The sequence below is a fragment of the Aulonocara stuartgranti genome (assembly GCF_965226115.1).
Source record: "Aulonocara stuartgranti genome assembly, chromosome: 23".
NCBI classification, from domain to species: Eukaryota; Metazoa; Chordata; class Actinopteri; order Cichliformes; family Cichlidae; genus Aulonocara; species Aulonocara stuartgranti.
The window spans coordinates 6,301,075-6,321,194 of record NC_138958.1 but is presented as its reverse complement, the minus strand read 5'-3'; the positions used below and the strand labels follow the sequence as shown (position 1 = coordinate 6,321,194).

At 40.8% G+C, this 20,120-nt stretch overlaps 1 protein-coding gene across 3 annotated transcripts in view; it reads right to left on the bottom strand.

Moving 5' to 3' along the window:
• Positions 1-20,120, bottom strand: part of pip5k1ca (phosphatidylinositol-4-phosphate 5-kinase, type I, gamma a) — a 52,620-nt gene that overhangs the window by 13,047 nt on the left and 19,453 nt on the right. For all 3 annotated transcript variants that reach the window (XM_082525522.1, XM_082525523.1, XM_082525524.1), the window contains exons 2-13: positions 17,752-17,783; positions 16,742-16,828; positions 16,224-16,354; positions 16,008-16,125; positions 11,364-11,516; positions 6,435-6,734; positions 5,558-5,766; positions 4,368-4,451; positions 4,168-4,216; positions 2,218-2,302; positions 673-834; positions 130-271 (exon numbers count right to left, since the gene is read on the bottom strand). In XM_082525522.1, the coding sequence (XP_082381648.1) occupies positions 130-271; positions 673-834; positions 2,218-2,302; positions 4,168-4,216; positions 4,368-4,451; positions 5,558-5,766; positions 6,435-6,734; positions 11,364-11,516; positions 16,008-16,125; positions 16,224-16,354; positions 16,742-16,828; positions 17,752-17,783 (1,552 nt within the window). The remainder of the gene's footprint in view (positions 1-129; positions 272-672; positions 835-2,217; positions 2,303-4,167; positions 4,217-4,367; positions 4,452-5,557; positions 5,767-6,434; positions 6,735-11,363; positions 11,517-16,007; positions 16,126-16,223; positions 16,355-16,741; positions 16,829-17,751; positions 17,784-20,120) is intronic.

Here is a 20,120-nt window from a genome sequence, read left to right as displayed (position 1 = left end):
GTTAACTGTCCCATATATGAACTTTAATATTTATAAGCTCATGTATAATTAAAAGGGCAGTGAACAGATGGATTCCCTGTGACCATCTAATAAATAAATGTTTTAAAAGATGTGTGTGTGTGTTAGTACCTGTAGCGGGGGTGTTCGGCCGTGTCAGAGGGAGATCTCTCAGGAATGGACAAAGAGGTGGTGGAGGAGAGTGTAGTGGCAATTGATGCGGTAGTGGCCTCCTCGAATGATGGAGGAGTACATGGAAGAAGATCTGGTCTCCCTGGTGGACAGACACAGGTACAGTCATTACAGTTTATCTTGGAGAGAGCTGGCACCTGTCAGCAATCTTTTTTTTTGGCATTTTCCTCCTTGGATGCCTCCTGGGCGAGGTGTTCTGAGCATGTTCTACTGTGAGGAGGCCCCAGGGCAAAGACAGGACACGCTGGAGAAATTATATCTGTCAGCCAGCCTGGGAATACCTCAGTGTTCCCCCGGATGAGTCGAAGGTTTTTTTCGGGGAGAGTGAAGTTTGGGTTTCTCTGTTAGGCTACTGCCCCCGCAACCCAGCCACATATACATGGTAGAGAAAGGATGGATGGATGGAATATGCTGTTGTAAAACTATATACCGTGTTCCATCTTTGTTAATTTTATCATAACACACAGCATGCAGTGTATTTACCCTCGTCCTCCAGCGTTGGGAAGCTGCGAGCTCCTCTCAGGTCGTAGATATTCTCGTCTCTCTCAGAGGTCAGCTGGCTGGCTGACCAAGCTGCACCAGGACCACCACACTTGGGCACCGTCAAGGACACACGACCCTTCTTTGACGGAGAGGACTTCAAAGCTGAGGAATAATTTACAATAAGGCTTTTATTTACAGTAATGAACCTGTGTGTTGTGTAGTTTGGGGTATTTAGCTTACAGTATACACAGCCTTTAAGTGACAGTTTTTATGATCTCTCTCTCTCTCTCTGTATCTATCTATCTATCTATGTATGAAGTCTGAAATTAATTTTTACTTTTTAAAGACCTTTTCGGGAACTTGTTCTGTGTTTGTTTTTAGTGACCATTATATTGTTTCTTTATTTTCCCTTTTAATTCCTGAGAAAATCACTTTAGGTTAGGAATTTGTTTGGGTTTAGCAGAAACAGGAAATTGGGATTTCAAGCAAACATCGCGACTACATACACCATTTCTGAACATATATAAATGAATGTAAACTCTTATAAAACATGGAACACTCTGAAAACACATATTTCAGTGGGGTAGATTCTCGTTGGATATCTATACTGATAGGCACTGGGTTATGTTGCCACAGAATGATGTGACATTCTATGATGGGAATGAAAATTACCAACCTACACAGGGCTGAATTCAAAGACATCGCAAAAATCAAAGTGAAAAAAATGATGCAGTCCATTTTGGTGAAATTTCATAGCAGCAACTCAGAATGGTGCTCATTAGTTTGTATAGACCTCAAGTGCTTGAATGCATGCCTGACAGTGTTAGAGTACGGTCCTAAGGAGGTGACGGATGGTGTCCACGGAGATCTCCTTGGATCTCATGGATCATGGCTCTCCCTCCATGGACATGCCTCCCCAGACCATCACTGACCCACCACCAAACAGGGCGTCCCGAACAGGCAGTTTAACATTCTCCACGGCTTCTGCAGACCCTTTCACATCTATCACATGTGCTCAGGGTGAACCTGCTCTCATCTGTGAAAATCACAGGACACCAGAGGTGGACCTGCCAATTCTGCCAATCAGGCTGCACACTGCCAGGCAGTGAGCACAGGGCTCTCAGGCCCAAGAGTCAGAAACGGTCAGAAAAGACTAGGGGGGCATAAAATGTCAGGGGTGTCCACCTGTAAAACCATTCCCGTTTTGGGGGTCGTCTCATTGTTACCCCTCCCGTATGCCTGCTTTTAATTTTATTAGCACCAAAGCAGCTAGAACTGATTAACAACCCCCTCTGCTTAAATCTAACCTTAGCTAACCAAGGCTGAAAATCTCATGCACATACCCTGTGTACTCTTTACAAAATGCTTAAAAGCAGTGCAAATAGAGATCCAACAGATCTATTTTCCTAAAATGATATGAACTAAAAAATCTTTCAGCTGCTGTATCTGATTTTTCTATCAAGACTCGACACTGAAAGCAACAAAACCCTGGTGTGTGGCTCTCTCCTTCTCTCTACCTATGGCAACTTCTTAAATGAAACTCACAGGAGCTCTTCTTGAAAACTGTGGTGCTCATGAACTTCAAGAATCTGTCGGCATAGAATCCTGGCCGGTGGACCGATACAGTGTCCTGAGGGAGAGACAGAGAGATTAATGAGACAAATGGTGCATGAATAAAATGATCAAACTGGTGCTCGCAGTAGATTAAAACTGTCTGTGTTCTTCAGTGACCCATTTCAGTAATTCTTCTCTCTGGGCCAAACCACACGAGTGAACAACACCTGCTACAAACACGCAGAAACACAGTCAGACGAGGCTACAGACCCAACTCTTCATTATTTATGTTTCAGCAGACGGAGATAAGACAACACCAGCAGACTGACAGATGACACTTGGTGTTTGGTTTGAGACAGAGGACAGTAGGGGCGGCGGAAGCAATGAAGAGAGAGAATCTCAGTTATTAGCTTTTTTTGTTTCAGCATCACTGTTGCTCAATATGTAATGTTGCGTGTGGCTCGGAGGTCGTGCTGAGGATCCATTGTCGTCAGCAACAGTGACGAACAGGACGCTGTTTGCTCTCCCACACGTCTCGCTTGTCAGGGTGTTTCGGAGTGGGAGCTTGGAGTAAAGAAAGGAGGCGGGGAGATTCATGGGACTGATCTTCTGTTTTGTGCTGTAAATCTTTCTGTATCAGATTCCCTGTAAAATCAGACTTGGCAGAACAAAATATAAAATACTGTGTGTAGGCAGCTGCTGATCTTAATGGCTCTGTTTATGGAAATAACGCTACTTAAATGAATGTGGTTGCAATTTGCTAATAATAAAGTGTTTCTACGGCATTACAGTTTTAAGGCCCACATGTTTTTCAGAATGAGCAACAGACAGTGTTTTCCTCAGAGTTACGTTGTTTTAGTAGTGGTAGTGGAGGAGAGATATACCTATGGTTTTATAAATAAATTAGTAAATAACACTTTACATACAATAAACAACAGATTAATGTTGAAATTACGGAGCTATTGAACTTTTAAAATATGAGTGGACTGAAGATGTAACTCCATGGTGTCGTTCTTGGGATGTGTGCTAAAGGCTAAGATATACCCGGATGGCCTGCATAAGTGAACTCTGGAGTATATGTGGGATAATCTATCATGAGCACAGGACAAAGGACAAAACTACAAGTCAGCTACACAGTACAGGAGCTTCTCAGCTGTGGAAACCCATGCCATGAAGCTCCCTGATTGATTGATTGATTGATTGATTGGTAATTTATTTCAACATGTGAACAATATACAAGTACATTTAGAAAAGAAATAAGAGAGAAAAAAAATACTATACAATTTTTGTGCTGATGTTAATGCCAGAGGAGGCTTGAAGCTCTGTATTGACTCAATGTTATCGAATCAGCAGAATGTTTGAGACTTCTATGCACAAAAGAGCTTTTGTCCATTTAGCACCCTTGACTTGGAATGAACTGCAGAACTGGAAAATAACTGAATTAATTTGATTTCATTTAGTGCTTTTAAAGCAAAACTAAGAGTCCCTGAGGCCAAGTCCATAACAAGCAACAGTTTCAATTAGATTGTTTGTCATTTTAACTGAATTTTATTTAATTCTATCTTTATTTTATTTGATTTTTCATTTCTTTTTTCACGTGTGTTGTTGCTGCCTGTGTTTAATTGAGTAACTGTGAGAGACTTGCTGCTGCCTATCTTGGCCAGGTCTCCCTTGAAACAGGTTTTTAATCTCAATAGGATCCTCCTGGTTAAATAAAGGTTAAATAAATAAAAGAAAAAGAAAAAACTTCACCACTCTGTGACACTGCCCTGTAACTTTATAGGGTTAGTCTGGGATAGGTGTGGATTTACAGGTTTAGCCATGTGGATGGAGAAATAATGAGTCAGGCAGGTAAGCTGACAGAAAATTGACATTTTGTGCCAATAAACCCTCTTACAATGTCGAAGCTCAGGAAAGAAACCCAAAAGCTAAAAACCTCACCCCATCATGAACCAAAGCCTTCCACGTGTGTTCCAGTTTCTTGATTAACCTGCAAAAACAAAGTTGGCATGGCAAACATGAATAAACCTAATGAACTTAAAGGTGTTTTAGTACAAAACACTGTGGCAGTAGTGTACAGCATGTACACATTATTTATGTCAGCATCATACAGACGTTTGGCTGATTTCTAAGATGATCACCTGTAAGACTGCAAGATGTCGATGATTCCGATGAAGAGAAGAAGCCTTTCTCCTTTTCCGCTAACGGCGGGGATACCGCCCATCCTAAAAGGAGAAGAGAAGTAAAGCTAAAATGAAATGTGGCAGGTTTGGGTGCCATTAATCTCCAGCCATCAGCTTCTCCACAGAGTTTATTTGATTTATTTTTCTCTTTCTTATCATCATTAGTCAGCTTTGGGATGTGTTCTTTGTGAGTAAAACAACATTTAATGTCAAACTACAACACTTATTCAAAATAAATGTATCTAGATTTAAAGCCGTACGACTCATGGTTGGGTTTAACTGAACAGAAATGTGAACCCCAGCTGTGGAGAGGATGACAGCATCGGGTCTGGTTCATCTTTGCAGTCTTCTGCTATTCCTACAGCTCATTCAGGTAACTGCAGGCATCCAGGCATTCACCTTTGACTAAATAATCCCATAAGTGCTTCTCTGCAATGTGAATACACTCATACCCTGTACCTTCAGTGCCTTTTAAACTTGTGACAGAGAATCTGATTTAATGAGATTTCAGAGTCAGATGATGTTTCTACCAGAAATTTGGCTTATGAGAATAAGCCTATAAAGGCAGGAAATGTTGGTTTCTTTCTACTTAAATCTAAGACTATAGAGTATTAGGGAACTTTAATGAATACTCCGATTTGTTAAGGCTAACTGCATCTTAGCAAGTCAGCAGGGTTTTAGTCTCTGCTGAACCTTTAATCTACACTGAACTCAACATTCGGACTTCTGACACAAAACCGCTGATTGCTTTACGGGCAAGATCTGAAGTTTGCATTTTCTTCAATTTCTTTTGAATTTCTCTGAAGTTGTGTATATTAAGCTCTAAGAGGCAGCACCAAAAAATGCAATTATCTTTTCAGGCTGAAAGCAGTTGAAATTGAAGCACTGAAATGGTTTACATTTAATTTGAAGGAACTAAAGTGTCGCATCAAGTGTGAGCATTAAAAGGGAACAAAGAGCTGAAGAGAGAGAAGAAGCGTAACTACTGAAAGCAGAATAACTTTAGGAGGGAGAGTAAGAGATAAAGGTAGATGAATAAGTTCTAACATTGTTATTTATCCTTCAGGTTGTTAGCTCGTATAAATGCGGGAAGTCGGAGACATGCACTCCCAAAAGCCTCTGCTGTTCTCCTCTCTGGCCAAACTCACGTGTCGTCTGTGTCAATAGACCCTCCGCAGGCAGCTCCCCCCTGGATGGACTCCATGGCTGTGGAGTACAGAGCCTTCTGCTGGGCCACGGGCCTTTTCTCATCGCTGTCACCCTGGGAGCCTTCCATCTGCCTCTCCCTCTCCGCTTGGTCGATGTTGTGGACCCCAAGCAGCAGGCTGTAGTCCATGATCTTAAAGCTTTCCAGCACCTGAGCACAGGACAGGCAAAGATAGTTGTCAGTGTGCAGTACCTATGAGACACGCAGCTTCTAAATCCTGACTGAAAGCTTTTATTTTTTATTATTTTAACATGTCCCCAAGAGGGATATAAAACCAATAACCGTGGAGATGTTAATGCTATACACAAGACAGAGTGGTGCACGGGCATGCCCACACTGATAAACAATGTATTTGACTGCCAGTGAGTGCACACACACTGCTTTCCGAGTAAAGTAAATGGAAACAGCAGACAGTGATTTACAAGAGAAAAAGCCAGCCAGCTACAAGACCAGACACCTCGTTAAACCTTGTACTCGTAACACAGCTCTAATTTATAGAAAGGGGTCCTGGGAATGCCAAACATCATAACCTCAAGAAAAGTTTTTCTTCCATTCCAGCTCCCCTGTCTACTCTCATCCATCCTCTTTTATCGATCAGGGCACCATGAGTATCATGGGCTTCCCCACCCTTCTTTTTTAAAGACTTTTTATATGCTTCTTCATCTACCATTACTTTTTATGAGCCATTTAATGGATCCTGCATCACAACAAGCAAACCAACTTCACCATCTCCTCCCCTCCTGTCTGTCTCAACAGAAAACACAAGTAAAAAAGCTAAAACCAGTATTTGCATTTAGCTGTATATTCATATTTCTCACCAGGCAGTCTCTCTGCAGGGTCTTGGTCAGGGCATTGCAAGTGTCCTGGTCCATCATCAGGCCATCCTGCAAGTCTTGCATGAAGTCCAGGTCTTTAAAGGTGGGCCTGGCCTTCTCCCTCTCCTTCTTGGACGCTCGCCTCTTGTAGGTGGAGCCCTTCAGGTCGTACTTGAGGTGCATGCGCACCACGCGGGGGAGGACATTGTTCATAACAACCACACGGATGTTCTTGCCACCTGACTGGACACAGTAGAGGCCGAAAAACTTGGGCAGCAAAGTGCGAGGGTTCTGATTCAAGTTCTGGAGATGAGAAGAAAAGAGGGAGAACATGAGAAATGAACACCATAAGGAGACGCCTTGAGGGATTGAGCCGAAATACAATATGTGTGAGGTACAGTAAGCTCACATGTAACAAAAATATATATATCTTTTAGAAGTTGTATGACTTCAGGCAGTGTTTCTGACACTGGAACAGAAATTGTTGCTTTTGATTAATGATATCCATTTCAGTTTAAATAAAAGCTTCAAAACAGCACAAAAAGGAACGCCACTGAACACAAAGAGGCATTTTTCTCCTCATGGGAACGTGATGGAACGAAACATACACGAGGAAGAGGATAGCTGATACATGTTACGCAAACAGTTGACTGACAAACAACACATGATTCTCAGTGTACACACACTTTGGCTACGGTTACATATTCACCACCTGATCGCACCAGGATCCATTACACAACAGAGAGAGCCAACAGAAATGAAGGTTTTTCTCACAGTGCCATGTCATGTATATCAAAGTGGTTACTGGACTCTGTAGCCACAGGAGAAGAAAATCATACTTAAAAAGCACGACTCGGGAAAGAGTCGTATCAAAGCGGAATTTAAGCTTTTAAATTTACTGTAAGAACAAAAACCTTTGATGCTCCACCAGAGCACACAGTCAGAATGAAAGTATGACTGACAGGTTTTTGATCATTCTCAGTGCGATGATGTGAATTTTTATGTTGTGATTTTGTTTACATGTTTTACTTGAATTACTTATTAAAAATAAAGCAAATAATTAATGGTTACAGTTCTACAAAAGACTCTAAAAACTAATATTCAGTTTGGGATTCATGCCTCAACAGCAGTTATAAGATGAGCTGCAATCATGAAATTTTGTGGGTTTGTAGGTAAAAATTTAAATATGTAATAGGGCTGTGCGATATGACCAAAATCTCATATCCCGATATAAGAATTATATAAATCACAAAAATTTAACATTTTCTGTAAATTCTGTGAATCTCGGGCCGCTCGACTTGCGGGAAGTGTTTCCAGCTGCGCGTCATGTAGCTGGAGTCGAATGCATGTTTTAACCGATGCATGAAACTATACGTTTTTAGACATAAGTTGTAAAGGCCGCCGCTTTCTTTGTGAGTATTTATTACACGGCGTGCTGCGGGGAAAAGCCTGTTCTACCGTTTGAGTCTAAGGTTTATTTTTTTAGCACCTGGCGGCTCTTTTTTACTTCTCATCCGTAAATAATCTGCTCTTTCACGTGATTCAGTTTATTTTGAAAAGTCTCAACAGGATCTTGAGCTTTATTGTGAAAGGTTTATGTGGAACATAAACAAACGGACACGCCATGCTGTTACCGTCGTTGTTGCTAACCACAACGCATAAAAACAGGCGCTAGTCCGTCCATAGTGTGGTTATATTAAATATAAGAGAAAGAGAGAACTTTAAGAAATTAATATAGCCACTACAGTGACCATCAAAACGATGAAAAAATATTGCCGTAAACAGTTTATTTTGCGACACCACGAAACAAAGGTTAGCGTAAAATGAAACGATAGACGTTTTTATATCGTCATCCGATATATATCGTTATATCGAACAGCCCTAATATGTAATACTTCATCCTAGTTCTGCTATAGGTTTCTTCCTTTTACAAGGTTGTTTTTCCTTCCCACCTTTGTCAAGCACTTGCTCATAGTGGGTCATCTGATTGCTGGGGTTTTCTCTGTATTATTTTAATGTCTTTACCTTACAATATAAACCGGCTTGAGTTTACTGTTGCTGTAAATAAAATTGAATTGAGCTGAATGTATTGCATCAAACTGACTTGACTCTCATCTCGAAGAACATATGTCATAGCAAGAGCTCTGTCTCTGGCTAGGACTTAAAGACCAAACAGGAGTTTTCAGCGTAAAGGTCGTTGGTGTGCACACCCAGGTTGTTTCTTGCTGCTTTTTTCTTTTTTTCAATATTTACAAGGTTATTCACTGTGAAATTTGTAATGTGCTGAGGCACCCGAGGGAGAATATTCAGCATAAACAACCTGAGTTGCGATGTATGCCAATAAATAACACACTGAAAAATCTGGAGCTGAAGCCACTCCAACTCAGTTCTGGTTTACTAATCAACCTGATTGCCAGATTTGGCTTCCTGCTATTCTTCCATTTCCCAGAAATGTAAGTCAAGTTGAAGAATCACTATTTTGATACACTGGAGGAGATCCAGTGGGAACTGCAGATGCTCACGTGCAAGTGATGAGAAGGGGACTTACACAGAGCGATCTAAAAATAACAGCTGTGGAAGGAGAGCAGCGATGCCTGAGGAGTCCGGCTACAAGGGGTAATCGGCTGAATTCATATCTGACTGGGGTTTTTTTTAATTTTTTGTGCAAAGTCACAGTCAAACTATTATCACTGAACAGAAATGAAAAGACACAAAGCACTTTAGATCATTTTTGGCTAAGCCAAATGCAATAACAAGATGAAGGCACACAAGGACATTTTAAAAAAGTTCTTTAGCAAGTACTTTCCTCTGTATCACAGGTTATGCCAAATATTTCAAGAATCAATGCAAACAAATTAGTTTGGCTGGTTCCTCAGTTATAAACCTGCTTTGACCTTGGGACTTGGGCCAGCTCAGTCCCATTAGAAAGATGAGAGAAGTGCGAGAAACAGAGGGCTGCTCCATATAGTGGTAACACACAGCAATCAGGGGTAAAAATGACTGCAAGAGGAGAGAGAAAGAGGAACAGACTCCAGAGAGATGAAGGATGACTAGAAAATGTGGCTGAAAAGACTAGGTACTTGGTGAATGACCTTCAGATGAGAAAAGCTTCTACAAAGAGCAGCAAAGAGAGAAAGAGCATCCTCAGCCCTCAGCCACACACAACCCTTCTGTCAGCGTTACGAGGGCAGAGCGGTGACGAGCCAACAACACGAACACGTGAGGCACGGGAGCAGAGGAGAGGGATGGAGAAGAAAAACGAGAGGAAGGATTTAAACACAAAGACAGAGCGAGAGGGGGAAATCAAGGAAAATAAATCACGCTGAGAGAGCCACAGCAGCAGGAGGCTCTCTTTGGAGAGTGACAAGACATTAAAACATGAAGGACAAGCCATATAATAGAAGTGTGAATAAACAGAGGGGAGAGAAGTGGCAGCACGAAGTCAGTTACATCACTGTGGTCTGCATGCTGCCCAGAGCCAGAGTCTTCAGCCCACAACCATGAGCCAGTCAGCTGTTGAAGACGTGGAGCTCCACCAATGACTGCTTGTACGCTGTCTGTTATGTGTTTGCCTAAAATACAGATAAGTCTACAATACTCAAACTACTTCTCAATGTCCAAACATACATTTTTTGTCCTGTGTCGTGTTTCTGAGAGTCTTTAAAACCTCCCTCCCCTTTCTCTTGCCTCGGGCTACAGCCCGAAACTCTCCGCTTTTATTAAACCACTCGCTTAAGACCAATTACACCTGTGAAAATGTTTCAGAGCACGACCAAAACGATGGAAAAGGTCACAGTAAATGCGCTGAGACTTCAACTTCCTTAAATGATTAAACAAATTCCTGCAGTGGACTTTGCCCGCAGCTGTCGGTGCATTAATAAACACAAGGGCGAGGGCTATGAACCTGTGAGGCTGGATTAGCAGCATGGACATACATGGAGCTGTTGCTGGTTGACTTCTTTCAGAAAGAGGCTGTGAAGTTTTGGAGGGGGTGGGAGTGGGCTACTGTTGGTGGAAGTCATGCTCTGTTAGGCTTAAGTACAGTACATCCGGCTACTGAAAAACACCAGCCAGTCTCTTATGAAATCCTATGGCCTGAGGTTTCAGTCACAGAAGCTAAAAGCTGTTAAGTCTGCTTTATTTGAAGGTTTGTGCTTGGAGGAAACATTTCCAGGATCTTACATAAACCTGAGAGCTTAAAAAAAACGTAGGGATAGAAGTTAGTATTTAAATGAAATAATAATAAATAATAACCTATTATTTATTCACGATTTTCTTATTTTCTTCCATATATGCCTTATTACAGTTTTTCAACATAGCCAATATTTCAAATGATGAGGTCAGTGCATGTAGAAGTAATCCCTGTGTGCCAAAATGTCAGGTTTCAGACTGCTAATAGACAAATCGTTCTACTCTTGGCCTTTTATGATGTCATTAAGAACAGATATCCCTAATATGGTCAGCTGAAGCTGTGAAAAAAGGGTAGCCAATCAGATAAAAGTTTCCTTAAATGCAGGCTGGCCTTAAAGAAAGAAAAACGGGAGCTAAATAGCTTGTTTCAGATAGAGGCTGCACTAAAGCCTGGCATAAGATAAAGGGTTACTTTTTGAACTACGACTCATGCAAAGCATCTCTATTAAAATATGGATTTGTTAAAAAGTGTGGTGTCTTCAAACAAACATGCATAAGTACACAAAGGGTTCCCTGCCTTTTATCCAGTGCTCATGAATCTGTGTGTCTTGACGACAAGAAATTAGTGTGCGTTACTTAACGTAAACCTGAAAAGAGTTGCCAAATCCCAGTGAGAAAATAAATAAAACATGGAAGAACAGCTGCTGTGGCAGTTCATTTGAACTTCTTTGGTGGGACACGCCCATTTGAGCACGTTACATATACATTTTAGGTACGCTGTCATGCACACAATCTGCTTACCATGTAGTATCCAGGCAGCAGCTTCTGTAAGAATTCAGCCTCCTTGTGCATCACAGTCTTGATGATGAACTCATCGTCCTTTGTAAGGTAGAAGACTGAGCCACTCGCTCCAGGATTGGACAGCTCGATCAGAGGCTCGTTGCACAGGGAGTACTGCAGGGTTACACACAGAAAAATGACCAATATTATGAAAAAGTTAAACAAAACAACTATAAATAAAACTTAAAATAGATGAGAATATTGACCTAGTTTGACCTTACAATTGTTTACGTAGAGGATATAGTACTCAGTAAAAGTACACTGAATTAGCTGTTAGTAGTACTCTGTTTGCAAGACGCACAAATTGTACTACTCTGAAACTGAACGCAACTTCGTAGACAAGTTACAGAAAACATGTTTTTTTTAAAGTTGCAGTCTATTCGACAAAGTCATGGAACATGATCATTTCTTCAGTCAGTGTGAGTCACACTGACTCAGTAAATTGTTAACGGTGTTCAGATTTGACTGAGCCATGACTCAGAAGAGTTCGCCTAAGTACTTTAACTGCTTCCGTAAGCTCTGTATCACAGCCGCTGCTGCTGCCATAAAGGTGGAATTGGCTGAGTGGACCGAATCCTTTTCACCTCTCCCCGCATAGATCCCCCTTAACCCTTCCCATCTGGTTCTTTTAGATTACTGCAATCCATGCAAACGCTACCAGTGGAACACAAAAAAGCACAGAAAAATAATTACGGCACTTCATTATACATCTCCTCTGATACCTTCCTGTTAACAACATATTAATGAAGAATACCACGCTGACTAGAACTCTCTGGCTCTCTGGGGATCAAATCTATAAATGAGGAGTTGCCTGCACTGCTGATAATAAACATAAACACTGGAAATCAAACACAAACACCAGCATGCTGAGACACAGAGCCCAAATTTGAATATTAATGAAACACAAAAGGCCATAGGACATAGGACATATAAGGACATAGAATAAATATATATTTTACAGAATTACAATGGAAACAAACACAAAGCTGAAAGAACATGCTTTTAAAATTCCAATGTTGTAACCTTTTTTATACAAACACTCCCCATCCAACTTCCGCTAATTACTCACATTTGAACATTCTCCTGAATCAATTCCAACATTTTAAAACACACCTAAGCAGGACGGGAGGATAAGAATGTGAAGCTGACTAGGAATAGCAATAAGCAAACAGTTGGGAGGCTCATCTTCACACTAGGGCTGTTCGATATAATGATATATATCGGATAACGATATAAAAAAGTCTATAGTTTCATTTTACACTATCTTTTGTTTTGTGGTGTCGTAAAATAAACTGTTTAGAGCAATATTTTTTCATGGTTTTGATGGTCACTGTAGTGGATATATTAATTTCCTAAAGTTCTCTCTTTGTCTTATTTTTAATATAACCACACTACAGATGGACAAGCCCTGTTTTTATGCATTGTCGTTAGCAACAACGACGGCAAAACCATCGCATGTCCGCTGGTTTAGTTTCCACATTAACCTTTCACAATAAAGTTCAAGATCCTGTTGAGACTTTTCAAAATAAACTGAATCACGTGAAAGAGTATGCAGAATGTTTACGGATGAGAAGCAAAAAAGAGCCGTCAGGTGCTAAAAAATAAACCTTAAACTCAAATGTTAGAACAGGCTTTTCCCCGCAGCACGCTGTGTAATAAATACTCACAAAGAAAACGGCGGCCTTTACAACTTATGTCTAAAAATGTATAGTTTCATCCATCGGTTAAAACACTCGACTCCAGCTACATGACGCGCAGCTGGAAATACTTCACCAAGTCGAGGTGCACGAGATTCACAGAATTTACAGAAAATGCTACATTCTTGTGATTTATATCGTTATCGGGACGATATATGTCTTAATATCGGGATATGAGATTTTGGTCATATCGCACAGCCCTACACTAAGATGTCTAATTTATCAGACGAGAAAGTCTCTTTAGGGATGTGATAAAACAGCATCAAACCTTCAGCGAACAGAACTGCTGCAGAGACTATTTAAGCTTTCTTTGTCTTTTTGGGTGTGAGAAAATCTAACATCTCTTTATCACTATTTACTGACAAAACAGAAAGGCCCATAATTGGCAGGTCCACAGGAAATAACAAAAATCAGTAGCTGCCGCCACAAATGTGTCAACAACACATTATCTCTTCTGGCAGGCCCTAATGATTTGTCTATGAATAACTTGTTGGTGGTAACACATAACAGAGTGACTTGTTAGAAAGGCTGGATTAGATGGTGCCAGTGCTACAGCCCCACAACAGCAATGGCTGAAGCTGTCACTCGTAGCAACACTAACAAGCTTATTGTTGGTTACGAGACAGAGGAAATACGACCAAAGTGTTCTGGTAATGCAAAAAGCCGTTAACCCTCCAAATTACCTTTTAATGGCAGCAATTTTCTACTGTAACAAATTACTTTTTAACATCCACCACTAATGAACTCTAACAACATCAGCTACCTGTGAACAGAAATGGCTCATATACAGTATTTTTTTATAGTGAGACTACATTTCAGTTCATAAGTCACAGAATAATTATGTTCTAGATTAAAATTTGAGCTTTTAATTGACTCTTATCCGTCACTTATCTGCTTTTACAACAGCACCTGGCTTGTTCATAATGTTTTATTATGTATTCTTAATGATTTCTGTCATCATTTTGTCTTTTTTCTCTCTTTTTATGCATTCAGAAATGTTTCCATGCTGCTATTTTAGTATCTTGTAACTGGGGTTTAGAAAGATGCTATATAGAAATAGCATGTATCATCATCATCATTATTATAGCACTTTATGCCCATAAATTTTAGCCTTGCAGTTGAAGTGAAAGTTGTTGTTTTTTTAAACTTACAACCAAAAATCCACAGCAGACTGAACACTAAACATGAACATTAAGTCTTTCCTGTAGCACGTCTAACCAACAACCAGCGATCATGTAATGTAATCTTACTTTGGCCTTACTTTTGAAGCATTGTCTAAATTAATTTCAGTGGTCGTCAGTGCGTAAGTGTGCAAGTACAGAAATATCAGTGATATCTGATTTTAAAAATCATTGAAAGTTTTGTTGACTATGTCCCAAATTAAAGTGTTGACCCCTTAGGTTAGTGAGGTTTACAATGGTCCCTCGTTTATCGGGAGTTAAGTCCTAAAAATAACCCGCGATAGGTGAAATCCGCAAAGGAGTCAACTTTATTTTTTAGTATTATTATAGATGCTGTAAGGCTGTAAAACCCCTCACTACACACTTTATACACTTTTCGCAGACAGGCATGAACATTTTCACACTTTTCTCTCTTGTTTAAAAACCCTCAAAGTTCAAACCTTTGTAGAAAATAAGTCCAGTATTATAGAATGAAACCAAAGGCACCCGCGGTTGCCTTTGATGGTGCAAAACGTCTAATCAACATTGTTGTATTTGTTGGGGAGAAAACTTACAAACATTTAGTGCAGCACTATGGAATCACACTGCTAGCAATCGAAGATTTATATTAATTTGAGAAGGTGAACGCATTCTGTACTGTACAGGAGACATGGCACAAGATTGATTGACAATAGTCTACCGCCAATCAGGATGCAGAACGTAATGCACAGTAAAATAAATAAATAAATAAAAGCATGAAAAATTGCACAAAAAAATTCAGCGAAATAGCGAGGCTGCGAGAGGTGAACCGTGTCATAGCGAGGGACCACTGTATACCACTTCCTCTGCTGCTGCTGCATTTTCTATAAATTTCAATTCAGGATTTGTTGAGCACCGTTCAATTAACACCATCTACCAGTTAAGACAATCAACTAGATTGTCCTATGTTATGTCCAAGTGCTTAAGGAAATGCTTAAAAAAAGAATTAAAAGAGAATATGGACTCTAGATTCATATTATAATTTTGAGTTTATGCTGTGACCTAAAATCTGAATAATAAGTACAGCCAGTCAGTGGTGAAATGTCTCCAGATGACTTGCTGACTGAAAGAGAAAAGGGAGAAAAGCCGGCACAATGCTGTGTTTCCACGTGGTTGGAGTACCAATGCATTGAGGACAAGTGCACATGGAGCATGCAAAAACACTGACTAATCAGTGTATGTATATGCAGAGCGTTGAATCATGCAGCCTCCGGGTTCCCCAGACAGAGGAAGAGAGACAAGCTCCAGACCTGCCTTCTCTTTCTCCAGCCTTCTTCTCCTCTCCTCTCTGCCCTCTCAGATGCTGTCTCATGGCTTATTGTCCACATTCCTTTTCACTTAGCTCTCTACTAAGATCCCACTTTTTATCAAGAGTTTTTTTCTTCTAATTCTGTTGTTTACACCTCCACCCCAACAAGTTGCAGTGATGCCTTTTTCTGTGTCAAATCGGTTTGGCCACTATCGGCCGTTAAAAAGAAGTTTATTTATATCTAAAATTAGAAAAAAGGTGAAATGTCAAAAATCGTCCTTTCAGGACATTTGAAGGATATAAATGTTATTGATAAGGTGTGTGTAGATTCAAATCAAAGAGTGCTTTAACCAATAAAGGAAAGTCTGCTACCAACCTTGATTGGTCTGCTACCACTCAAGTGTTTTCAATGACCTTAAACGTAGTCTGGATCTAGAGACAAAGACGAGTGAACTCTTACCAGGTAGTCATCCGGCCTGATGCCAAACAGTTCTCTGAAGTAGCGGAAGGCCACAGGAGCGTACGTTTTAAAGCGGAAATCCGGGAAATGATGGGCTGGAGTAAGGTTGCTCCCTTCACTAAAAGTTTAGGATAACAACATCCGGTCAATAAATTAAAAAAATTCCACTTATTAGTGCACTAGAGGGCTTTAGTGGGTGTTTGGGTGTAACAAAACCTGGGGAAAAAGATGCTCTCCACCACGTAAAAGTCCTGCATTAACACATCTCTTTCAGGCTTGGAGCTCAGGTTACCCACTGTGTAACCGATGCCCAGCTGGATGGCACCTTTCAAGGCTGATGATGTGGTCTGCAAAAGAGGGAGTGGAGGAGGCAAAAATGAAATTCTTCATCTTCTTCTAAACCTCACAGGACAGTCTGAGATTGCTCTTTAGAAATGTTTCAGTAGAATCTAATGGTATCATCTATAAAGTGTACAAAGGCAATGAGTCTGCGTCATGTCATTTCATATTTCTGATTACCAGACAAACAGAAAATGCATATAATTCTTAGATAAATTAACCTCTGATAATAAAACTGACTGAAAGAAAAATCTTTATTTTCCTCTGGCCTCTAAAACCTTTTTTGGGTGTAACAGGGCAGAAAAACTCATTTTATAACACCTAGAGACATAGCACTATTCTTCGATAGCATATCAAAGGTCACTCTTAGAAACAGAAACTGTATAGTATAGCACCTTCTTATAAGTAGTCTCCCCTGATGCGTCCACCCCTCTGTGTCCAATCTTCTTTCCTTGACCAGGCTGGCCTGAGGATGAGGCCATCTGATAAGAAGAAGAGAGAAGCAGACTATTATAATCCGGTCAGCAGTACTTGCACTTCTTTATGAATGGAGACCGTTGAATGGCAGCAATTTCAACGTCTGATGTTTGTCATTTTGAAGCGATATACAGACTGTAGCTCAGCTAATGTAATGGAGCTGATGTAATGATTTTAGGATCTTATCCACTGCAAATAATTCTAGAGCCACTGTACGTAATGGTCACTGAGCTTTTGGTTTAAACTGGTATTTAAGTAGATTTAAGTAATCTGCACACTCCTATTAAACAAATTGGGCAATACTTTAGGGCTTGCTAAAATGCGCTGTGTATAAAAGGGATTGATCAAATTAGGAGGATTAAAGAAGACTTATTATGCTTATTTCCAGCTTTGAGTTTGAGTCGCGGCTCAGAATAATTCCTGTTTATCTCATACTGGGCTTTAGTGCAGCGCCTCACTTCTTCCACTGTCTTAAGGAAAACATCCCTTTATTCTAATTGGGTGCCCCTCCCGAACAAAACAATTTGAACAACGTGCAGGCAGGGCTCTGTGCTGATGATCATATCTGCTCTCGCTGACACTGGAGAGAACAGCAGAATAAAAAAGGGCCATAAACCATGTTTTTAGAGAAGGGTGGAGTGAGCTTTTGCCTCACTAAGGATTACTTATTCAAACTCAGGATAGTTTAAATGTAGCTGTATATATGTATGTAGAGAGCAAGGATACATGCTGATAAAATGTTGTGTCCTATAAATACAGACAAGAAGAAAAATCACTAATGCTTTTAAATATTTTGTGCTGTTTGTAGTGACATTGGAGGCGGTTTTCAAGCACCAATTAAAAGCCTCAAATGAAACCATTATAGTGGGATAGTATGGGACAAAAAGCAAAGTAAAAGACAGAGAGACAGGTGCAGGTGGTGGCTCACCTCTGTGATGAAGGCTTTCTTAGCAGCTGCATCTGTAAGAGAGGGGACAAGAAGAGACAAAGCACTGGCTGTAAGTCGCTCTGTGACAGAGAGGCTCCATTACTCAGCATCATTAGTCCTTCCCGTGACAAAGATGAATCCCACAGGGTGGATGCAGCAGCCTAACATTATGTAATGACAGTGTCAAACACAAGCAGGGGCCTGACTGAGTGACTGCAGGAAACAGTAACATCAAGGGCACGAAGTCCTTTAGAAAACCTCATGAAGTACAACTGATTATTCTGCTGTGCAGGCGGCACTGAAGCCCATGTGTGTGATGGTTGGCTAGACTATGCACCAAAATGTATCCTATTTATTTGTTCCAATGCCAATAGGTTTATTCAGACATTTACAGTCCACCCACCCCAGCCCAAGTACAGGTTCACAGATACATGTGTGACTGCAAGCTCTCTTAATGAACTCACTTTAACTTTAACTCAATATGCCTCTGTGGCGTGAATAAGGCACGGCGGGACCACAGATCCATTTTCTGAGCTATTTATTTACACTGGCTGCAGCTCCCAAGCTGCCAGCCGCACATCACACCACAGCAACAACCCCTGAGTCCCCGTGTTTTAACACAGTGGGTGTGATCTGCAGATGCCGTGCAGGTGCGTCCGCATATCATGAGACAAGCTTAAACATATTAGATAAACAGTTCTAGTATGGTGACAACGTGTTACACTAGTAAATACTAATCATACCAGTAAATACATGAAGTAAAGCAGTATCTGCCATGTTATGATCATTTCCAGCCTAATAACAGGATGTAAACAGTAGAGAAAGGCAATCAGAGTCCTGTTTCCACCAGGAAAGCCTGAAATAGACATAATTATAGACATATATAACACTCAGCATAATAATGGAGAGAAGGGTAGGAAAACAGGAAAGGGAGAACGGAAAATGAGCAAAAGAAAGAGTGGAAAGTGATGAAGAGGGTGGTTCAGAGATGGCTTCAGACAGAGAGGGAATTAATCAGCCTCACTCTGTTACTGTTATCATCATAACTGCTATCACACTCAGCAGCCCAGATGGTGGAATTTATGGAGAAACTGCAGCAACACAGCCTGACAGTTGGGAATAAATACATGATGATATGAATACAACTGATGAGACACTTTGATGAGGACACCAGTTTTGCTTATGTGATTACTTTTCACTTTTGGGAAACAGATGGAGCGGCAATGTTTAAAAGATTTTCTTGTGGTATTGTGTCAGTAAGGTTACAACACATCCCGTACCGCTGAGGAAAGGAGAAAGTTCCTTATTGCTTATGACAAGGTGATAGGCCTGAATTTGTTGGAGAAGATATTGCTTTCAAATCTCACTGCTGCACGCCTAGAAACATGCAACCCTGCCGTTAGGACAAAAGAGGAGCAGCTGGGTGAAAGCCCATTCAGCCATTTCAATTAATATTCAGTCATCGTGAAAGAAAGTACACCCTCTTTCAAAAAAATAATCAAAAATATAATTAATCTTGAATTGTTTATCTACCACAAATGTAACCAAAGTGCAGAAACAGTGTATTAGAAAGTACATCCTTACTGCTTACATGGGAATAAAGAGGTTTAGGATCAGGCAGGTACTGCTAATCAAAATAAACCCATGAATGGATTAAGGGCAGGTGTGAGGTTTCTGGAGAATTCAGGAGTGTGTTAACATGATGCCAAGGAGGAAAGACGACAGCAATGATTTAGAGAAGAAGGGTTCTATGAAGGGTTATAAGACCATTTCCAAACAGTGTGAAGTCCATCGTTATATAGTGAGATTATTTAGTGAAAAACATTCAAGACAGCTTCCAATCTTCCCAAGAGTGAACCTTCCAGTAAATTCCACCCAAGATCTAACCATACAATGCTTGGAGAAACTGCAAACAAACCCCAAGTGCTGCATCTCAGACTCTAGAGCAGGGGTGTTGAACTCCAGCCCTCAAGGGCCGGTGTCCTGCGGGTTTTAGATATCATCCTGGGTCAAAACACCGGAATCACATGATTAGTTCATTACCAGGCCTCTGGAGAATCCCAAGACATGACAGGAGGTCATTTAGCAATTTGTAAAATGGTAAATGGCCTGTATTTTATAGCGCTTTACTAGTCCCTAAGGACCCCAAAGCGCTTTACACATCCAGTCATCCACCCAATCACACACTGGTGATGGCAAGCTACATTGTAGCCACAGCCACCCTGGGGCGCACTGACAGAGGCGAGGCTGCCGGACACTGGCGCCACCGGGCCCTCTGACCACCACCAGTAGGCAGCGGGTGAAGTGTCTTGCCCAAGGACACAACGACCGAGACTATCCAAGCTGGGGCTCAAACTGGCAATCTTCCG